This window comes from Candoia aspera, chromosome 18 (genome assembly GCF_035149785.1).
Source record: "Candoia aspera isolate rCanAsp1 chromosome 18, rCanAsp1.hap2, whole genome shotgun sequence".
Lineage (NCBI taxonomy): Eukaryota > Metazoa > Chordata > Lepidosauria > Squamata > Boidae > Candoia > Candoia aspera.
In genome coordinates this window covers 3,778,395-3,797,933 of record NC_086170.1, presented here as the reverse complement: position 1 = coordinate 3,797,933, position 19,539 = coordinate 3,778,395, and the positions used below count along the sequence as shown (strand labels likewise).

At 48.0% G+C, this 19,539-nt stretch overlaps 1 protein-coding gene across 1 annotated transcript in view; it reads right to left on the bottom strand.

Moving 5' to 3' along the window:
• Positions 1–1,043: 1,043 nt before the first annotated feature.
• Positions 1,044–19,539, bottom strand: part of AGRN (agrin) — a 156,929-nt gene continuing 138,433 nt past the window's right edge. The window contains exons 29-36 of the mRNA XM_063317556.1: positions 19,117–19,281; positions 16,930–17,041; positions 14,175–14,291; positions 13,074–13,263; positions 12,617–12,704; positions 7,486–7,710; positions 5,011–5,114; positions 1,044–4,780 (exon numbers count right to left, since the gene is read on the bottom strand). Coding sequence (XP_063173626.1) covers positions 4,623–4,780; positions 5,011–5,114; positions 7,486–7,710; positions 12,617–12,704; positions 13,074–13,263; positions 14,175–14,291; positions 16,930–17,041; positions 19,117–19,281 — 1,159 coding nt within the window. The 3' untranslated portion in view covers positions 1,044–4,622. The remainder of the gene's footprint in view (positions 4,781–5,010; positions 5,115–7,485; positions 7,711–12,616; positions 12,705–13,073; positions 13,264–14,174; positions 14,292–16,929; positions 17,042–19,116; positions 19,282–19,539) is intronic.

The following is a 19,539-nucleotide window of genomic DNA, read 5'->3' as shown; positions in this document are numbered from 1 at the left end:
CAGCCCGATACAGAAATGATTGAACCCAACCCTCAGTCCTTCCACTCAGCCGTGGCTCTTCTTCCCAACGAGTGACCTAATTTACACACCCTCTCTTGCCTATTTGCCAGGGTGATGCCAAAATCACCTGGCCATGCAAAGGAATGCACAAAAGCTGCAAAATGAGACCAAAGGCCAGGCTGAGAAATTCCGCCTTCAGCACTCTCACTGAATGGCAGAGAAAACCATCTGCCTTGGGCGCTTAGTTCCAAGGCGGTGTTCTTGCGCTTGCGTCCTTGGACCTCAAAAGATGTGTGTGGATGTCCCTTCTTCCCTTGTACAGTCTGCAGCCTCCTGAGCTTCCCGCATTTCTATTAATTCCAACCCCCCAAGCAAATCAGCAGGACCCACAAACTATCTCCAAGCGGGTTGGGCAAATCTGGGTCCAGTTAAAAACAGGGAAGAGTGTTGTACCCAGAGGACTGCTGTTTATTCCAATGCCTTTGGGACTATTGAGCGCCACACAATTCCCTTGAAGTGTTTCCTGAGGTTTCCGATGACAAAGTGCAATTATTTTCTCTGAATGGATTCCCCCCGCCCCTTGAGCAAGCACGATGGAACTAACAGTGGGAAGAATTAAAGCCAAGTTGTTCCTGCTTGAAGATGACACTTGAACGAGGTGGCCAAATGGGGAAAAGCCACAATTTGATCCCCAAGCGAGAATCAAAAATGGTCGCTGGTTAAGAAGCCCCGAGCCCTTTCCGAGATCCAACCAGGCCCCTCCCCTCAAAACAGCCCCAGATTCAAACAGCAGCGAAAGATTGGTGCCTTCAGTTTGCTCTAGGCCTCCTGCAACCGTGAGATTCAGCAAACCGCTTCGCCAGCAGAATTGCAGAGGGCCCTACAGGGCAGAGATCCTGCGTTGCCAACCAAGAAGTTTCCTGTATTTTCTTTTCTTTTTTCTTTCCAGGACATTTCCTGGAAGTGTTGAAGCCGAAGACCCCCCTGAACATCTGAAAGCTGGCTTGGCAGCCTGCATTGCCTTGAAATAAACATGGAGATGCTTTTCCCAATTTTTGGATGTTTATTGTTCTTTTGAAACACACGGCTGTCCTGTTTTCGCTTGTTTAGCCCCTAGCACCACAGAGACATCAGTGTTAATGATACCGAACAGGGAGATGCGGAAAAGGGGGTCCCCGATAATCAGAGCTCAGTCACAGGAGTAACAATTGGCTGAGAGTAGCTGGCCCAGTTCCTTCACATTTAGGGGTGTGGCTCCTTCCCATCACTCCCATGTCTCGAGTGGTACCCAGGAAGGCCATGCTAAGAAATGCAACCACGGTGTTCTTGCACTGATATTATTCTCCTCCAAGTACATTCCTTCTCCAGCCTTAAATTCCAGATCAGGGTGCCTGTACCTAGGCCTCCAAGAGAGGGAGGCTGAGCCACTCGGAACCACCTTGGATGGGTGGAAAAAAATTGGGATTCGGACATTCAGCTTCAGTGCCAAGCTGGCCTGGAGTTTGGGCTAAGCTGCTTCACATTGGATGGAAAGGGGAGCATGCAACCTGCTCAGAAGCTCTGGGGCAACTAATTTGGCCCACTGGAGGATCAGGGGGAAAATCCAGCCCAGCCTAATTCCATACGGAGTGGATTTTCCCAACAATTCCCAAAGAAGGGAAAGATGAGGTCCTGGAGGATGTTTTTTGCCATTTGGAACAGCAAAGCCAGTTTCTGAATGTATTTGCAGTCCGGCATAGGGGTTGCTGTGGTTTTCTCTCTCAAATAGGGTTCACTCGGGCAAAAAAAGTCTCTTTTCAGAGGCTCGTCTGTTAGCTCAGTCCCCATTCTGGACCTCAACGCGTTTATTAATGGATCCAGTTTGTTGCGTCATCGCCCAAAACACACCAAAACAGCTGTCCATGAGACCTGGTGCTGAGCTGAATAGGTTGGGATCAAGAGGTTTGCCAAATCTCATCTTTCGGGTGACCGCTGACTTCTTGATCTGGGAGAGGCAGCCTCTGTTGAGTCCAATCTGTTGCGTTTGGAAGCCCTTCCAGTTTCCCACTATGGCTTGCATCTCCATGAACGGCATGGTGGGACATCAGAATGGTGCCTTTCAGTTCCCGCAACACCCAGGTGGGGCATAAGAGTCAAAAGAAGACCCAGACAGGTGACCAGGAAGAGGGGCTTTAGCCCTCCTTAGGTTGCCATGTTCTAGGCTCAGGGTAGGGTCTTCAGGTTACCACTCTCAACACCATAAGCAACAGATGCCTCGGGCTTTGAGATGCCATTCAACCGAAACCCAACCGTTTCCAAATTCACTTCCCACAAAGCCAGAAAGATCATCGTTTGAGAAAAACAGGTTGCTGTAAAGCAGTGATTTTCAAACTTGGCCTCTTTTAAGACGTGTGGAATTCTGAGCACTGAAGTCCACACGTCTTCAAATGGCCAAGTTTGAAAAACACTCCTGTAAATCAATCCGAAGTGTTTCTATTTTCAGCACCTTTACGGGTGGCTGCAATAATTCCCGGGAACTGTTTGGGGCTTTTTGGACAGGGTGGAATGACTGCAGGGAATGCACTGAAAGAGCATTTTCAAGGATCGCTTTCCTCCCCTAATAAGTCACCCAAGCCGCAAGATTGTTGGTAGGTGGATTCCGCCAAGAAAGAGCAGTGGGGTTGCACACAGCTGGATAAAAACGACGTGTGGAAATAGGTCTCACACGCAACCAGGAGTGGTAGAAACAGGGAATCGTATTAACAAAACATACATGCACACTCAAAACCCACCCTCGGTCGACTTACGAGCTGCTCTCCCAGCCATCTTATGGGCCAACCTGCCCGAGTGACGTCATTGGAAGGGGCGGGGGACAGCCCTGAAGTTGCCAGTTTCCCACCAGCAATTTCAGGATATCGCAGGAAGTCTGTTGCGGAGGGCCGCTTTCTTTTAATTACACTGCTTGCCACCCCTTTGGGAGGGTCCCGTTCTGAATTTCCTGCCAAGGGCATCCCAAAGGTTTGGAATATCTCCAAAGGATTTGGAATGTAGGAGGAAGTTTCTGAAAGTCCCTGGATTCAGTCCCTTCCCTTCTGGCTGTACATACCACACCATAGAAATGTGTGTATGTATGTATTTTTTTTCTTACCCAAAGAGAGCCACAGATGATTCATGAGACACAAATCTGGGGGAGGAGGTGCTCACGAGCATGTGTGCAAATCTGGAGAGTCAGTTTTAGGCAAGATTGGCACCTCCCAAGGATGAGAGTACAGCTAAACCTCTGAAATGCTGTTCTTCCAGGGTGGGAATACAGAGCAGCCAACCATGCAGAGCGTCACCTAAGGGAACCAGCCACCTTGCCTGGACTTGGTTTAAAGACCATAGTTAGAACTCTCCACTGCTCTGAAATGTCTCCAAAATTATTTTATGGGTTGGGTGGATGCTCAGCCTAGATCTGAGGACAGGGTTGCTCGACCTTGGTGACTTTAAGATGGGTGGACTTCAACTCCCAGAATGCTAAACTCCCCATGCTGGCTGGGGGATTCTGGGAGTTGAAGTCCACATATCTTAAAGTTGCCAAGGTTGAGAAACCCTGTCCTAGGTGGTGTCAGGAATCTGGTGTCCAGGCTGCAGATCAAGTTTCCTGAGGCCTCACCACTTATCTCTGTGAACTATGAAGAAATGTAAGCTCACCTCCTCGAGGGTTTAGGAATGCTGTTTTCCCACCACCCACCACCACCCCCCTGGCTTTTCCTCTTCCCCAGTTCCTTTGCCTACCTCTCTGAGACTATCTGACCACCTTTTCTATCCTGCATCTCTCCAGCAGAGCCATTCTCGCCACTGTTACCCGAGAGCTAAACCTCCCGTGGGCTTCTGTCAAAAGAGGACAAAGGATAGATGTGTGTGTGCATGCACACATGCACACACACACACACGCACACCAAGCAGCTTGTCATTCTAATTGTGAGTACAAAAAGACAATATTAAGCCTAGTTAAGACTAAAGGACCAGCTGGTGCTTCGGGGTGAACGTCTGAGTCCAGTTTCTTGGACTTCTGCCATGAATCCCCGTTGAATTTCTTCCGTGGGGATGGGGGGGTGGGAGGCCTCCCCCTCGAGTTTGTACAGTAGCTGCTGTTCCTTTGTTCAGAGATGCCATGACTTGGACCACCTTTTTCCTGTGACCTCCAGTGGCGGTCACCTTTGTGTTTCCCCCTTAGCGTTGGTGTTGGCCAAAAAAAAAAAACCTGATTAAAAATAATAATAATAATAATAATAATAAAAGAATGACTTCAAGTATGAGTGACATTTACAGTGGAGAACCGACCCCCAAAAGCGGAGTGGGGCGGCTTTGTTCCTCGGTCGCATCCTGATGCTTGGCCTTGCTTGAAAAATGGAGGCTTTGCTCCTCATGAGTCCGATGGGCGAGATAATGCTGCAACCAAACAAGTAACGCAAAAGAAATTCTCTTCCCCAACAAAGTCCTCTCTTGATCCTCCTCCTCCTCCTCCTCCTCGTCTCTCTGCTATCCCCGCTCTTCCTGTCCCCCTCCCCCAAAATATAAAAAGCAAGAAGTTTTACAAAAATAGAAAATAATTACAGCAATAGCCAGGAGGAGGGAACAGAGAGACACGCAGGCTTTTTTCATTTGGCTGCACACTGTAGTATGGTGGGATTGTTTAAAGCGTCCTCTACCAGATGCAGTTCTTGGCGGTCGACCACCACGTCTCGTATGCAGCCCACGAAGCCGGTGAGAAAGGGTTTGGGAAGCTTGTGGGTCACGCTGAGTTTCTCCAACCCACCTGTGAAAAAAAAGGGCAGAGGGGAGGGGTAAAGACAGCGGGCCCCATCTCCAGGCTAACCCACCATAGCTGGATCTCCCAGTTTCTTTCGTCAGTGGACTGGAGATTCCAGATCCAGCCGAGAGATGCTCTGTCACTCCTGGAGAGCTCAGCCCACCTTGTGGCCAGTATCCTTACAAGAGACAGCCTAAGTCAAGCACAGGCTGCTGTGGTCACGCTCGTGAACTCACCCAGCCAAAGGGCCCCGTCTGTGTCCAGCTGTGTTGCTCCAAGGGGAGAGGAACCTGTGACGGGGGACTCATTGCCGACCTGCAGGGACCCATCTCGCTGAACTCTGCCGGAAGAGGAGAAGCACAAGGAGATGCATTGCAATGTCCCATCAGGTTAGGAAGAAGTCCTACAGACCAACCTTCTCCATTTTGAGGCTCTCCAGATGTTAAGCATGATGTCTGGGAATGTTGGGAGTTGCGCACGATCATCACCCTTCCTGTCACTATTACCTTCTATTCAGCCTTTCTTCTTGAAGCCCAAGGTGGCAGCCGCAGGACAAATGTCACATTTTATCCGCCACAGCCGCCCTGCAGGCCGACGGAAAGCGATGGGATGGAGTCCTTCGGGAAGCTCGGCTGAGCAGAGGTTTGAACCCAGAACTCCTGTATCCAGCTCAACGCTTTACAGCTGTTTTCCTACCATAACTGCAACCTCGGTTTGTTTGGTGATTGTTCGGATAGTCTGGACATCCCATAAATTGAGAAAACTAATTGCAGCCCTATTTATCAGCCAGGTAAAAGTGCGCTATTGAAACAACTGCCCAAGTCAATCCAGGAAGTTGATTTTTTTTTTTAAATCCCATTTCTGATGTTCACATGCCCCATCCCGTGCCCCCACCATCTGAGCTAAACCACAGACCCGCGAAAAACAGCAGCTAAAGTGGGGATGTTGTACCACCACCACCACCAAAAGGCATTTGGTCCCTTCTGGAATCTGAGCCCTGTCTGGACATGTTTTTTGAGTCGTCCTTCACGTCCTCCTGGATCTCAGAGGCATCAGCCGTTCACCTCTGGCCTTCCAGCCAGCCATCTCCAGATCCCAGTGATATAAATAAAAATCATGCAAGAGCAGGGAGGGGGGCGAAGACGCCAATGGAAGGGTGAGCCATAGGCCCGGAACTCCAGCGAAAGGGACTTTTCCTTGTCCCTTTTTTGACCTCTTTCTAGGACCACAACAAACAAGTCTAGGCAAGTATCTGGAGGATGGCATCCAATGCCAGATGAGTCAGCCAAGAGCTGGCACTGACCAGCCACCTTCTAGAGTGACACTTGGCAACCAAACCGCATTTCACACAAAAAAGTAGGGATTCGGCCAGCAGGGAAAAGTGGAAGTATTCTCTGGAGCCAGGAAGAGCCAAGATGAAACAAGGGCAGACCTCAGAAGAAGAAGATCTTTTCTGAAGACCTGAGTGTCTCCCCTTAAACGGAGAGCCAATCCCAACAGGCAGAAGAAGACAACACAGCAGCTGCCTGGAAACACAATTACTTTGCAGCGTTTGGGGTTATCCCCCGTCTTGGTGAAAGAAGTAACACCTCACGCCCCCAAGTGGAAAGTCAGGAGGTCAGGCCTCCACCCCGATGCGCTAGCTTTCCATAAGCAGGCCATTTTGGCTAAGGAAGGGCATTCAAGCATAAAGCGCGTACCCTCCTTCGAAGGCAGTACCGACACATGCAGGCTCAGCCCATGGCTGCAGGCAGAGAGGACAGTTTCTGGAAACTTAACAGTGGGAGTGGGTGAGTGATTAAGAGGGGTGGCAGACTTGATCCAAGTAAAGCTCTTTGACATTCAGCGCTCTGGGGGAATATGGCTCATTGCTACTGTTCAGACACCGAGGGCTCTGCTGAAATTCTCTCTTCCCAGAAGCACCTGTGAGAGGGTTGCCTGCTGAGTTTAATATTCTCTGCCCCAAAGCTGAGCGTTTCAGCCTGCCCCGAACGCTTGCTGTGCTCCGTTGCGGACTCACCCATTGACCCAGCCTGCTGGTCATAAATAAGGGCTGATTTCAAAGAGGAACGGGTGAAGCTGCCTCATACAGGCTCACAAGGTTCACCTACTGTAATGGGAAGTAGGAACCACCTCGAGGAAGAGAAGGAAGAGCCGCAGGCAAGACGATGGCCAGGTAAAGGAGATTTGCGTCCGGGGCAGAAATGTAATTTGAGAAAGCGTCTCAGGCTTGACCCTCCCTAGTTCTCACGAAGATAAAGGGAGGGCAGGGGGAAGTGTACTGTGACTTGCAAGATTGATGTCAGCCCTTCAAGGCAGGCCAGACTAGGAAACCAAAGTTGAATGCTAATACTGCTTTTAGTATGAGGTTAACAGGAACAGAATCTTGCAAGTTGGAACACACTTCCCCCCGCCCTGCCTTTATCTTCGTGAGAACTAGGGAGGGTCAGGCCTGAGACGCTTTCTCAAATTGCATTTCTGCCTCGGACTCAAATCTCCTTTATCTGACCGTCCTCTTGCTTGAGGCTCTTCCTCCTGTTCCTCGAGGTGATTCCTACTTGCACCCACCTACGGGAGACCCCAGATCTTCACTGGGGGGTGGATTTGGCTTACTGGATCGGGCGCCTTCTGTAGAGGACTTTAAGCTATGACTCTCCATCCAATGCTGAGCAAACTTGGCCAAAGGGATGGATGACCCTGTGATTCCCCACCTGGACGCTTTGATCTGAATCCACTGGTTCGTGTTGACAGGGACGGTGGACCGCAGGATCACGGGCTTGGAGCCGAGGTCGTAGGTCATTTGGACACGGCCGTCCACGATGGCCAAGGCGATGTAGTCAGAGCGATCCAGACCCTTCCCGCTCCACAGGATGAGGCCCTGTGTGGCTTCGGTCTTGATGCTGAGCTCAAAGTAGTTTGACTGCAGGGCCTTCTCACTGCATTGGGATGAAGAGGAGAGGTCAGTTCGGGAAACAGAGAGGGCCCCCCCTCTGGGGCTCACACAAAGGGCCCCACTCCATCCAAAGCAGATGACCTTTTGGCATCTTCTCCCCGCCCTCTTTCGCAGCCTCCAGTTGGGCACCAGCTGCCAAGCCCCAAGCTGCTCACACGTGGCCCTAAACCAGACCATTGTGTGTTGCATTCTGGTACCGAACACCGCCCCAACCAACCAGCCGTAGTTTACAAACAGCGGTCCATGGCTCAGGATGTGCAAACTCAGCTGATTAGGGTTGAATTCCTACTAGACAAACTGTAGCTTAATGGGATGGGTGGACCCAAGTTCTAGTAAGACTTTGAACCTAACCTGGTTCATATGGCACGAACTGGTAGGCAGTTCATCTTCCCCGTGATGCCGTTCATGTTTTTAAATTATTTCTGAAGGGCTGTGCCGTATATTTCTGGAATTTAAAGTCTCAGAGACTCTGTGGCTTCCAAAGCATAAAGTGAGATAACCAACTAACCAGAACCAGTTTTACCCACTGGTTCCCTCCATGCCAAGATCTCTTTTCTTCCCAAGAAGTTTGATGAGAGCAGAAAATATCAACATCCCAGCTGGATTGTTTATCAAGAGTTTCGTTGTCACGGAGTACAATATGCACACATGTACACACATCCATACAACACAAGACACACAACAACAACGAGGATGCTGTTTTCCCACCTGGACACAGGGGAGAAATGGGTAACTCTAGGCAGAAGCTATTTGAGATGAAACGGAAAGAGGAAACCAGCTGTTTAAAGGTCTGGAGTTGAAAGCCACCACCGGCATCCATTCAAATGTTTCTCAAGAGGAGGAGGCAACTATAAATAAGTGGAGCTTCCATGTTCAGAGGCAGTATACCCCTAGGACACCAGACGCTGGGAAGAGTCAACAGGACAAGCAAGTTGCCTTTGTGCCCTGCCTGTGTGCTATTTAAGGGAGCCTAGTTTATAACTGTGGCTGAATCATTAAGCAGCATAATTCTTAAAACTATACTTGAGGAGGGAGCCAGCTAAGAATTAGATTTACTCCATTACCAATAGAGGAGAATATATTTACTAAGTAAGTCTCCATTACTTGTTATCAGCTACAATCCAGGAAAAAAAGAAGTCCATTCCTCCTTTTTCCTCATTGGCTATTTTCTATGATGGATCTTTCCTTTCCCTTATTTCTCTTCTGTGAACAGAATTAAGAATTACCTAAATTAAATCCCTTCCTTTATAGTGGCCGTCAGCTTTTTAAAGGATGATCAGCTCCACGCTGGCAATTTTTTTTTAAACTTTGTTTTGTTTTGCAAGCTGGCTGGATTAACTCATTACAGCAATCCAGATAATTGAAATCAGCTCCCCAAATGAGGCAAAAGTGGCTGCCCTCAGCTGACTGTGACCACATCCCGTGACAGCAAGGAGCTAATCCGTCTGCAATTGACAATTAACGGGCCAGATTAATAATTAGCTGGCTGGATCCGGGGCAGATCTGGGAAATCCAGAGTGGCCTGAGTCTTTCCATGGGGAAATTTCAGTATCCAAATCCCATGGAATTGGGGAAACTGAAGCCTAGGAACTGTGGGTAGACTAAATAAACTTGATCAACAGAAAAATACTTATATAAGAACTATGGAAGACTGAAACAGAATTTGTCAGTTTCTCTGTCATAGGATCCTATGATCCCAAACCTTGTCATGCCTTGGAGATCCAGTCTGAGGAACTCTGGTGTCTTATAAAAGCTGGGAAATATGGGTAACTAAGATCTGGATGACTGGTTCTGCTAGCCAGACCTGGCTTAACTCTGTTCTCAAAGTTTAGAAAGCAGAGATTCTCTGCTCTAGGGGAACCCTCCAGTCCACCCAACTGGATTTTCATTCGGGCCTCCTTCTGCACCCAAAAAAGGGAGTTGAATTTGCAAGGAACAGGAAATGCCGTGATGCTGCAGAGGTCATGCAGATGGGCCAAGCCAAATGTCAGAATGAAAAAGGGAAGAGCGAGGAACGGCAGCAAGATCTGGACACAAGATACAAGCACAGCTTCTTCGACAAGACTCACCTGACGTCCAGATGATAGTCCAAAGCATCAGGACTTAGAAGCAGAAAGAAAGGGGAGGCATGCATTAAGCACTGGGACAAAATATGAACCAATCAATGCGGAAAAGGGGCCAGTCCCTGTGAAACCCGAGCAACCCTGGTGGCTTTTTCTGGATATAGATCTGAGAAATGCAATACTTCCAGGCCACACCACAATTTCTGTAAGGGGCGTGCCAAACATCATGAAGGCAAAACAGGATATGTTTCAGCAGTGTTTCCAGACGGTTCCCCACAATGTGTCTGAAATGCAGAACAGCTGATTCACGCTTGAAACAACCCTTTCCAGCTTGAAATGGGGTGCTCTGAATCGAAAGCGGTTCAAATTTGGAACGGTGTGCCCAGCACTGATGTTTGTGCAGCCTGTGGAACCATCCCTCATACATTATTTACACTGTTAAGGAATTATTGTAATCAGCAGACCAAGCAATGGGTAATTGGCAGCTAGAAAAACTCATAAAGTTACTTCAACCCTGGGTTAGAGTGCATGAGGGTTAAATCAGGAGGAAGAGGGGAAGGAAGTAGAAAGGCACAGCAAAAAAGCCTTCTCTAATTAAATTGGGGACCCCGTCTCATACCTCACATCATTATTTCAGTTACGCAAATTGAGATTTCTGTCTGAAATTAATTCAAGCATTGAGACTCAAGAGCTGGGTGTGTAGGAAGAAAGAAAGAAAGAAAGAAAGAAAGAAAGAAAGAAAGAAAGAAAGAAAGAAAGAAAGAAAGAAAGAAAGAAAGAAAGAAAGAAAGGAAGGAAGAAAGAAAGGAAGGAAGGGAAGGGAAGGGAAGGGAAGGGGGAAGGAAGGAAAATCCAAGATTTTGAGAAAAGGGGACACCCCAACATTCTTTCCCCATAAAAAGCCAGTTATTTCAGGAAAATGACCCCCAAACCAGGAGTCTTGGAAACAAATCGTGGCATTTATTCAAAACATTTCAATTCCATGAATGTGGAGTAAGTCTGCTATTTTTTCCCTCTGAATTGGAGTCCCCGATGATCGTTTTCAGCTGTAAAGGCTGAACAGGGACCCACAATCTTTGCTAAAGCGGAGCCCACCAGCCATTTGGCTCAATTGTGAAGTTTGGAGAATTATTTAAAAAAAAAAAATTGCCAAGTGGGGAAAACCCTCAAACCCCACAATGGCTTGCACTGAACATTTTCCACTTGCTTCTTTAATTTTCTGAACAGTTTCTGTTTAAATACAGGCATCATTTCATTCGGACTGACACGCTCACACACGCCAAATTTATCCCTTTTGAACAGAGGCGTACATTTTGCCAAAGCAGAGAGGCCAACGTCTCTGCTTCAAATCATTTTCTGTTTTTTCCCCCACTTGCAAGGGAAAGAATCATGTTGACGTTTCTTTCCCACATTCATTTGGACTTCTTTCTGCATTTATTCCCAGATGGGAAACCAGTAACTGGAAATTGGGGATGGGCTTTCTCCCAGTTGCAAATTCTTTGGGTCTTGGGGTGGATGCATGGACGCCAACAAACTACACCTCCATCCTTCTTGGAGTACTGTAACCTCTTAGAGGCAGAGACCTCTAGCTCAGTGTTTCTCATGCTGGCTGGGGAATTCTGGGAGTTGAAGTCCACATGGCTTAAAGTTGCCAAGTTTGAGAACCACTGATCTAGACCAATACAGGAACTGGGTGCTGGCAGATTATACTTCCAACTGTTTTGATTCTGTGGTCCAAGGGAAGGGCGGAAGGCTTGTAAAAGTGCACAGAAGTGAAAAGGAGACAACAAGCTAGGCTGTCTTCTTGCTACTGCCAAGCGTTAATTCTCAAGTGACCCTTGGTGGGAAGAGGTTGAAAGGATGGATCAGCAAGCAGAATGATGGCTGGCGTGAGAAAGTGATGGGAGAAGGGCTAGAGAGGAAGAGACTTTACTTACGCCGGTATCTCATTGGTCAGTTGGCTTGAAAACGAAACAAAAACACGAAGATGTTCAGGACAGAGAGAGGGGAAGAAAGGAGGAGGGAAGGAAAAGAGTAACAACATATCACATGCTCCCAAGGGACTACCCGACTCCAGAAGTGGAGAGTTGTCTGCCGAGTCCCCAAAGCCCAGGATATCTGGGAAATCCTGGATGGGAGTTGGAGAATGAGTAATCAGCCAAGAATGAGACGTACACAGATGCACACACAAGTGGGCAGACACACAGGTTAGATGAGCAATGTTGTACGAGCTGAATGCTCTACAGAAGCAGTCTATCTGCAAACTGCGTGCGCTAAAGATGGGCGCAGGGGAAAGGCGGCGGCTCCCGACTCTGCCCGTGAGCTTCCGAGAGGCAGTTGGCTTTGCAGAAGAAAGAAAGGCTGGGAAGATGCCCCACCCAACAGGCTAATTTTAGTTTCCCTCAAGGTTTTGAGCTGGGAATGAATCTTCTGCTTTGGGTCCCTTGTTTACCTCCAAGACACAGGGAAGGCTGCAAAGGCGGAAGGGGTGGAGGGAGAAGGGATCAGCTCCCCTCCAAACTTCTGTTGCGGGGAGGGAGCTCTGAACTTGGGAATCGTGAGAATGGAAAGACTCTGGGGTCTCTGCTCTAAGGCAGTGTTTCCGGCTGGGGGATTCTGGGAGTTGAGATCCACACGCCTTAAAGTTGCCAAGGTTGAGAAGCACGGCTCTGGTCCCTCCGATAGTGGGCGGGGCTAGTGGTTCAGCTCCGCCCAAGGGAGAAGGGCCTGTAAGAAAAGGGGCTCCCTCCCCAGGACCAGATTTTAAATTCAGGATCCTCTACTCTAACCTCTTCTGCTCCCCCGCACCCCTCCACCAGGCATTACCTCTTGGTAACAGCATTGTGGTATTCGATGTAGGTCCTGCCATCGAAGGCAATGGCTTCGAAGTCGCCAGCCGCCTTCTCGGTGATGACTGGAGGGAAGCAAAACTTCAGAACAGGCCGGCCCGCTTCCCCGGTGCCCGGCTGCAACCCCCATAATCCCCAGCCAGCAAGGCCAACAGCAGGTCTGTGTCTTGGCCACGCTTTGTGCAGAGAATGTCAATTTTGATACGTCCGGCTGGAAAATACCCTGCCACATCCAGCCCGACTTGGGAATACGGGGCTCCCTGCACCCGAACTGTGATTCGGCAGAATGCAGCCCCCTTGGGCTGTCCTTGGGGGCACCCACCAGGTTGGGAAAGGCGGCCTGCCCGTTCTACGCCATCAAGGACCGGGCTGGCCGTGGAAGCGTCTGTCCGGGGAAGACCCCGCTGCAGTCTTTCCTGCCAGCCCAGACTCACCTTTCTCGCAGTGGGACCCGAAGAAGCCCCGGGGGCAGGTGCATTCATAGCTCTCCAGGAGGGGTCTGCAGGTCCCCCTGTTCTGGCAAGGGCTGGGCTTCTGAGTGCAGGGGTGAGAGCGGAAAGGAGAAATCTCAATGGCGCTGCGGATGTTCTCCCCCTTCAGGACGGGGGTCCCTTTGATGGAGATCTGAGCCGTCGGAGAGAGGGGAGGGAAGAGCGAATTAAGGGGCTGGTGGTGTTGAAGAAAAACAACGAACACTAACAGACTGCAAAATCCCACCGCAGGGATCAGAGAAGCCCACCTGACTCAGATTGGTGCCCTCCAGGTGCAATTCCCATAATTCCCAGCCAGCACGGCTAATGATCCCGCTAGGAGGTAATTATGGAAGCTGCTATCCCATACGGCTCTAGAAGACATCAGGATGGAGATGTCTGGTCTAATCTAACGACCTTCACGACAAGAGAACTTTCAACCAACATCTAGCCAGCTTCTAGAGGACCTAGCCACCCCTTTCTGGTTAACAATTTCATTCTCAGGCAGTCCTGACCATCAAAAAAATTCCTCCTAGCATTCAACTGAAAACTATCCTCCCCTTGGGATCCAGTCCCACCTACAGCAAAGAACCAAGTGGATCCTTCTCGCTTCTCAGCGCTAAGCCTCAGCAGTCCTTCCTGCTTTTTCTCACCAGGTTCATTTCCCTAGTGAATCGGCAGCTCTGCTTGTCTTTCCTGCCAGGAACCCATTTTAACTCTTCAACAGCTACAGAATACAACTCCCTGCATCCTGCACCCCATACTGGCTGGAGCTCCTGAAAGTGGTAGTTCTACAATAACCACAGAAGCACCAGCCCCCCACTTCCTCGGAACAGGTTCTTAGGAGGCCGACTAGGATGGCCTTCAAAACAGGAGAAGATTTTCAACGGAATCGTTCCTAGGGATGTCGAGCTTTTTTTCCCCTTTCCCAAGGCTAATGGTTTGGAAGATTCACTAGCAAAATGGAGTGTAAAACCTCCCTTCCAAGACAACCAACCCAACGCAAATGGCCAGGAATCCACACCGCCTGTTTTTGACACAGCCGATGAGGCAGACGCCCCTTACCTTCTGAATGGCTCCGTCAAAGCTAGCAGACGCCGCTGCGGCACGGGCCAGTTTGCTGAAGTCAGGTGCTCCCCCCACATACAGGGGTTCCTTTAAGTTAAGTGAAGTGTGGGGCAACTGGATAAAAGGGAAGAAGGGGGAGGAAAAGTCATTGAGAATGGAGGCTGTGCAGACTGGAAGCAAGATCTTTCTCACTCTACTTTGGGACAGGCAAAGCCAAAGTGAGGTCACTGCAATCAAACCTCTTTGGGTCTCCTTGAAGACTAACATAAAGGCAGCCCTTGCTTAATGACCACAACCGGGACCAGAATTTCAGTCACTAAGCAATGCGGTTGCTAAGCGAATCTGAACCGATTTTACAACCCTTTTTGCAGCAGTCGTTAAGCAAATCACGGCCGTTAAGCGAACCACATGGTCAATAAGAGAACCGTGCGGTTGTTAAGCGAATCACATAGTTCCCCATTGATTTTGTTTGCTGAAAGCCGGCTGGGAAGGTTGAAAATGGTGATCGCCTGACTCTGGGATGCTGTGATGTTTGTAAATGAGCGCACAAATCATGTTCACCTGACCGTGGGGATGCTGCAATGGTCGTAAGTGCAAGGACAGGTCGTAAGTCATTTTTTCAGTGCCATTGTAAGTCTGAACTGTCACTAAACGGAGGGTCATTAAATGAGGACTACCTGTATTTATTACAGCACAGTACAGCTTTCACGGTAGATGGTATATTCATGGCTATATTCAACCGGTAGTTGATTGGACCACGTTGTATGAATAGATGGTTCATGTCCTCAACAAACCAATTTAGCAATAAACTAACCCAAAAGATTTCTAGTAGCTTTCCTCAATGCCTTTAATGCTATCAGCCCACAGAAGAAATGCTGCCAGTCAAAGTTGGTATTAATAAGCTCATAACAGCTGCAAGACCAACAGCTTGTTAGATCCATCTGCTCCTACATTTTTTTCTCAGGGCTCAATCCTGCCAAAGATGTTCTAAGTCAGCTCTACTGTTGAGAATCAGTGGTTCCCACTGTTGTGGGAAGAAAAGGACTGTTGCAGCTTCCTCAATCATAACCCATGGTTTCCTGAACCCTTATCTGCCCCTCTATCAAAGGCACCACTACTTTTCAAAGTCGCTGTGTTAAAAAGAAACTACCTAATACGTGAAAACGTTAAGAATGGAAAATGGCCCAGACTTGGTGGAAATGTAAAGGGGAGACGACACCAAACAAAAATAGAAGTAATTATTGTGGAGGCAAATGAATCTTTTAACTAGAAGGAGGAAAGATCTATACTAACAGAGGAAGTCCTACAGTGGAAAAGGAAGGGACACGATAATATTACTGGCGTTGGGATGGGGAAGCGAAAAAAGGGCTGAGCGTGATGGAAACAAGATGAGGAGGACGGTTGTTATACTTATCTCTTTACCTTACGAGATTTCTGAAATCCAGACAGCGAGGAGGAGGAGGAGGAAGGAGGGGATGGGGAAAGGGGAGGGGAAAGGAAAGAGGAAGGGGGACGGAAGGAGGAAACACAAATGGGAATCAAGAGAAAAAAGAGAGAAAAGATCAGTAATATGAGCAGCACGACATGGAGAGTCCCAAGATCCATTAACTCCTCATTAGCAGCCCACCGAGACAGAAAAGGCAGAGAGGAGAAACAGATCTTTGGAAAAGATCAGGCATAAGCTCCATTAAATCAAACTACATCAAATGCTGTTTTGGTCCCCGCCTAGGCCTGTTTTTCAGGAGGTGGCCATTCTAAGGCCGCGCGTGAGCCTCGGCCTGAGAAAAAACGGCACACTGCCTCTTAGGGTTGAAAAGCCTTTCTTGCCTCAGCAGCCCCCTTTGCTGACGAGGAACAGTAGGAATCTTTGCAGCTGGCCTGGATTCTGAGATGCATGTTGCAAATGGCACTGTGGCTTCTAAGGGGCCAATTAAGAGATGGAACAGAGAGCAGAAAAGGCCCTCCGAACGATCCAGGCACGGAGAGAAGGAAAGGAAGGGGGTTCACCTTTAAAACAGTATTTGACTTTAGGGGAAAGGCTCGGCCTGGCATTAAATTGCTTGGTGTATTTTTGGAACGGGGAGGAAAGAAAAAGTTTGCCCTCTTACGCCTTAAGAGCTTGCTGAACGAAATGGACAGCGGTGCAGCGTCGACAAAAGAAAACATGCCTTTTCGCAGCCAGCTCGGACTCACCGTCCCACACAAGCAGGTCACGCTGCATTGAATAGGATTTGCTCCCAGGAGAAGTCGCACACGGTTGCAGCCTTAATGATGCCGGCTACCACCGTAACTAGGTTTGAAAGCAATTAAGCGTAACCACAGACCTACGATTTATTGACTGTCAGAGCTATGGAACCTCCAGATTTCAAGGCAGGATACCTGCGTACAAAAGAGCTCTAGAGGTAAGGTATGTGAGAAAGGCTGCTGCTAAGGCAGTGTTTCTCAGCCTTGGCGGCTTGATGATGTGTGGACTTCAGCTCCCAGAATTCCCCAACCAGCAAGGCTGGCTGGGGAATTCTGGGAGCTGAAGTCCACACCTCTTCAAGCCGCCCAGGCTGAGAAACACTGTGCCAAGATCTTGTTCTGGGGCTCAGGAGAAAAATCTCACCAGCTGCTAAGAGGGGTCTTCAGTTGTTCCAGGGTGGGGACAAAGGGGGGGGGATTATTTCAATTCTTGTCTGAGTTGAAGACCCTGCCCCCAAGGAGTCCCAAACCGCTCTGAATGTTGTTTTCGGGAGCCGCGTTAATTTACCGGAGATTCACCCAGGATCCGTTCTCCATTGTTAATCCTCATTATGCCTTTCCGGGCATTCCTCTCCAGCCACACACTGACCCAGGTATTCAGAGGGATTGGTTCTTTGCTCCTGGTAGAAGAATGCAAGGTATGACCCAGAGAGAAAAGGGCAGAACAAAACCCATTCAATCCAGCTGAAGCCATTAAGCTAAACTGGCCCCCCGCGTCCGCACCGGGAACTTTTCAAAATCAGCCGCTAGTTGGCCAAAGGATCTTCCGTGTTTGCTTGTTTTATTTATTTATAAAATTTCTATCACCGCCCATCTCCCTCCCAAGGAGGGACTCTGGGCGGTTTGCAGTAAAAATAACATTTAAAATTCAGTGCAAGCTATAAACAATACATTAAATATAAATACAATAGAAGGGAAAAAGATAAAAGGCAGTAAAAACCAGATGGCAATAAGTTCTGCTTCAGTCCGTGAATATATAGGGGGTCATTCTAAGGTGCTAGCCATCCCCAAGAATACTATTCCTCCCCCCGCCCCAGGCTCGCTGACAGAACCAGGTCTTCAATTTTTTACAAAAGTCCAGGAGGGAGGGGGCTTGCCTCACCTCTGGGGGCAGGATGAGAGAAGGCCTGCTTCCTGGACCCTGCCAGGTGGAATTCTCTTACAGACCGGGTCTGTAACATGCCCTCTTTGCGTGACCAGTTGGGACAGGTCCATGTGATGGGGATGAGATGGTCCCTCAGGTAGCCTGGCCCCGTGCCATGTAGGGCTTTAAAGGTCATAACCAACACCTTGAATTGGACCCGGAAGAAAACTGGCACCCAGTGCAGCTCGCTCAATAAGGGTGTTATATGTGCCGACCTAGGGGCACCAAAAATGGCCCATGCGGCTGCATTCTGGACCAGCTGAAGCTTCTGGATACTCTTCAAGGGTAGCCCCATGTAGAGCGCATTGCAGCAGTCTATATGGGAGACGACCAGGGCACGAGTGACCATTCGAAGGGCCTCTTGATCCAGGAAAGGGCGTAACTGGCACACAACATGGAAGTTGTTCTTCTAGGTCAAATTTGTCAGCAGGTGCTATTGAAACGTCTACCATACCCGCAGTGGCAATCAAGCTTAATACTCCCAATTGTTAATATTTTTAATTGCTGCTCTGATCAGGAGGCTGTTATCCTTATCCTGGGTGACCAGAAACCTCTAAGGTTGCAGCGCTCTTATCAACAGCTTTAGCTGTTCGAAGGCGTCTGGTCCTTCCTCCATGGCATTAATTGTTAGCTGCTAGCTGTTCTAGGACTTTCTCACCATTTTTGAAGTTCGTTTTTTTATAGTTACGGCACTGTGTTGCTGGTCTTTTTATTGAGTTTGGTCTCGGGCCATCTATCGATTCTGACTGAGGGTTGAAATTCGTCAGATCTCGGAGAAGCAAGATTGGACAATATGATTCCATATGGCTCAGGTTTAATTCCATATTTAAAATCTGAGTTATAATGATTTCTAGGAATATATAATTTTTTAAATCAAAGGAAAGTGGCGAAATTTCAAAAACTTTAATTCCTTGTTTTGTTTTCTTCTCTTCTTCCTTTTCCCTTCCTTCCTCCCTGACAAAATATCCAACCACAGTGATATAATTTGTTATTATTTGTAACGCTGTTATGAAGCTCAACGTAGCAATATCTTCATAAAGTTATAAAGTTGTAATGACTTCACAAAACTCAGTACATTTTTGGTTGATTTATTAGGCTATGATTTTATAATGCAGATAAAAAATATATTTAAGCCGGATTGTACTGAGGAGGCTTTAATTAATTTTTCATAGCTCAGAAGCTGTCAAGGGTTTTTCGATTGTGGCAGGATCTCATGATCTAGCAAAGCAGACTTAATATGTACAAGATCTGCTTTCCTAGGTTCTTTCTGAATCCCGTAAGGGCAGAAATGTGCCTTGTTTTTCACCTAAAATTAATAGATTATAGATTCATAGGTCCTGAATCAAACAGGACCATGGCTCTGAATCACATTTTGCCTCAATTCACATATCCCTAGGAAAGAAAAGGGATGAAAGAAACGAGCAAAAGAAGACTAGAAAGAGGTAGAAAGAGAAAAAAGGAATGAAAAGAAATCTATACGTTAATAAATAATAGATAATTATTATTAGATTATCTATTAATTAACTAACAGATAACAGAACATTTTCTTACTTGATTACGGCTGCTCCTTTCCCCAGGTCATATCTGTACTCCAGGTATCCGTTGTGGAGGGCCAGGGAGATAAAATCTCCTTTACCATCTGTCTTCTGCCCATTATAGAAAATTAAGCCATTTGGATTTTTTGCCAGGAACACAACTTCCATAGCCATCTTATCCCTGCGGGATTGGACAGACGAAAATCAACTTTCAAATCAATTCCCATGTCGCAAAAGAAGAAGAGAAGAAAAGGGGGAAAAAGTAGGGCGTACGAATATTTCATCTGGAGAGTTGACTTGATTCCCAACTGAATCAGATTGGGAATCAGCAAAAGGATTTGAATTCTCAAACCAACTTAGATGCCTCCCAACTGATTCAGATAACGTCTATGCTTGTCAAAGACGGCCCCCCCTCCCAATCAGTTTGGAATTCTGAAAT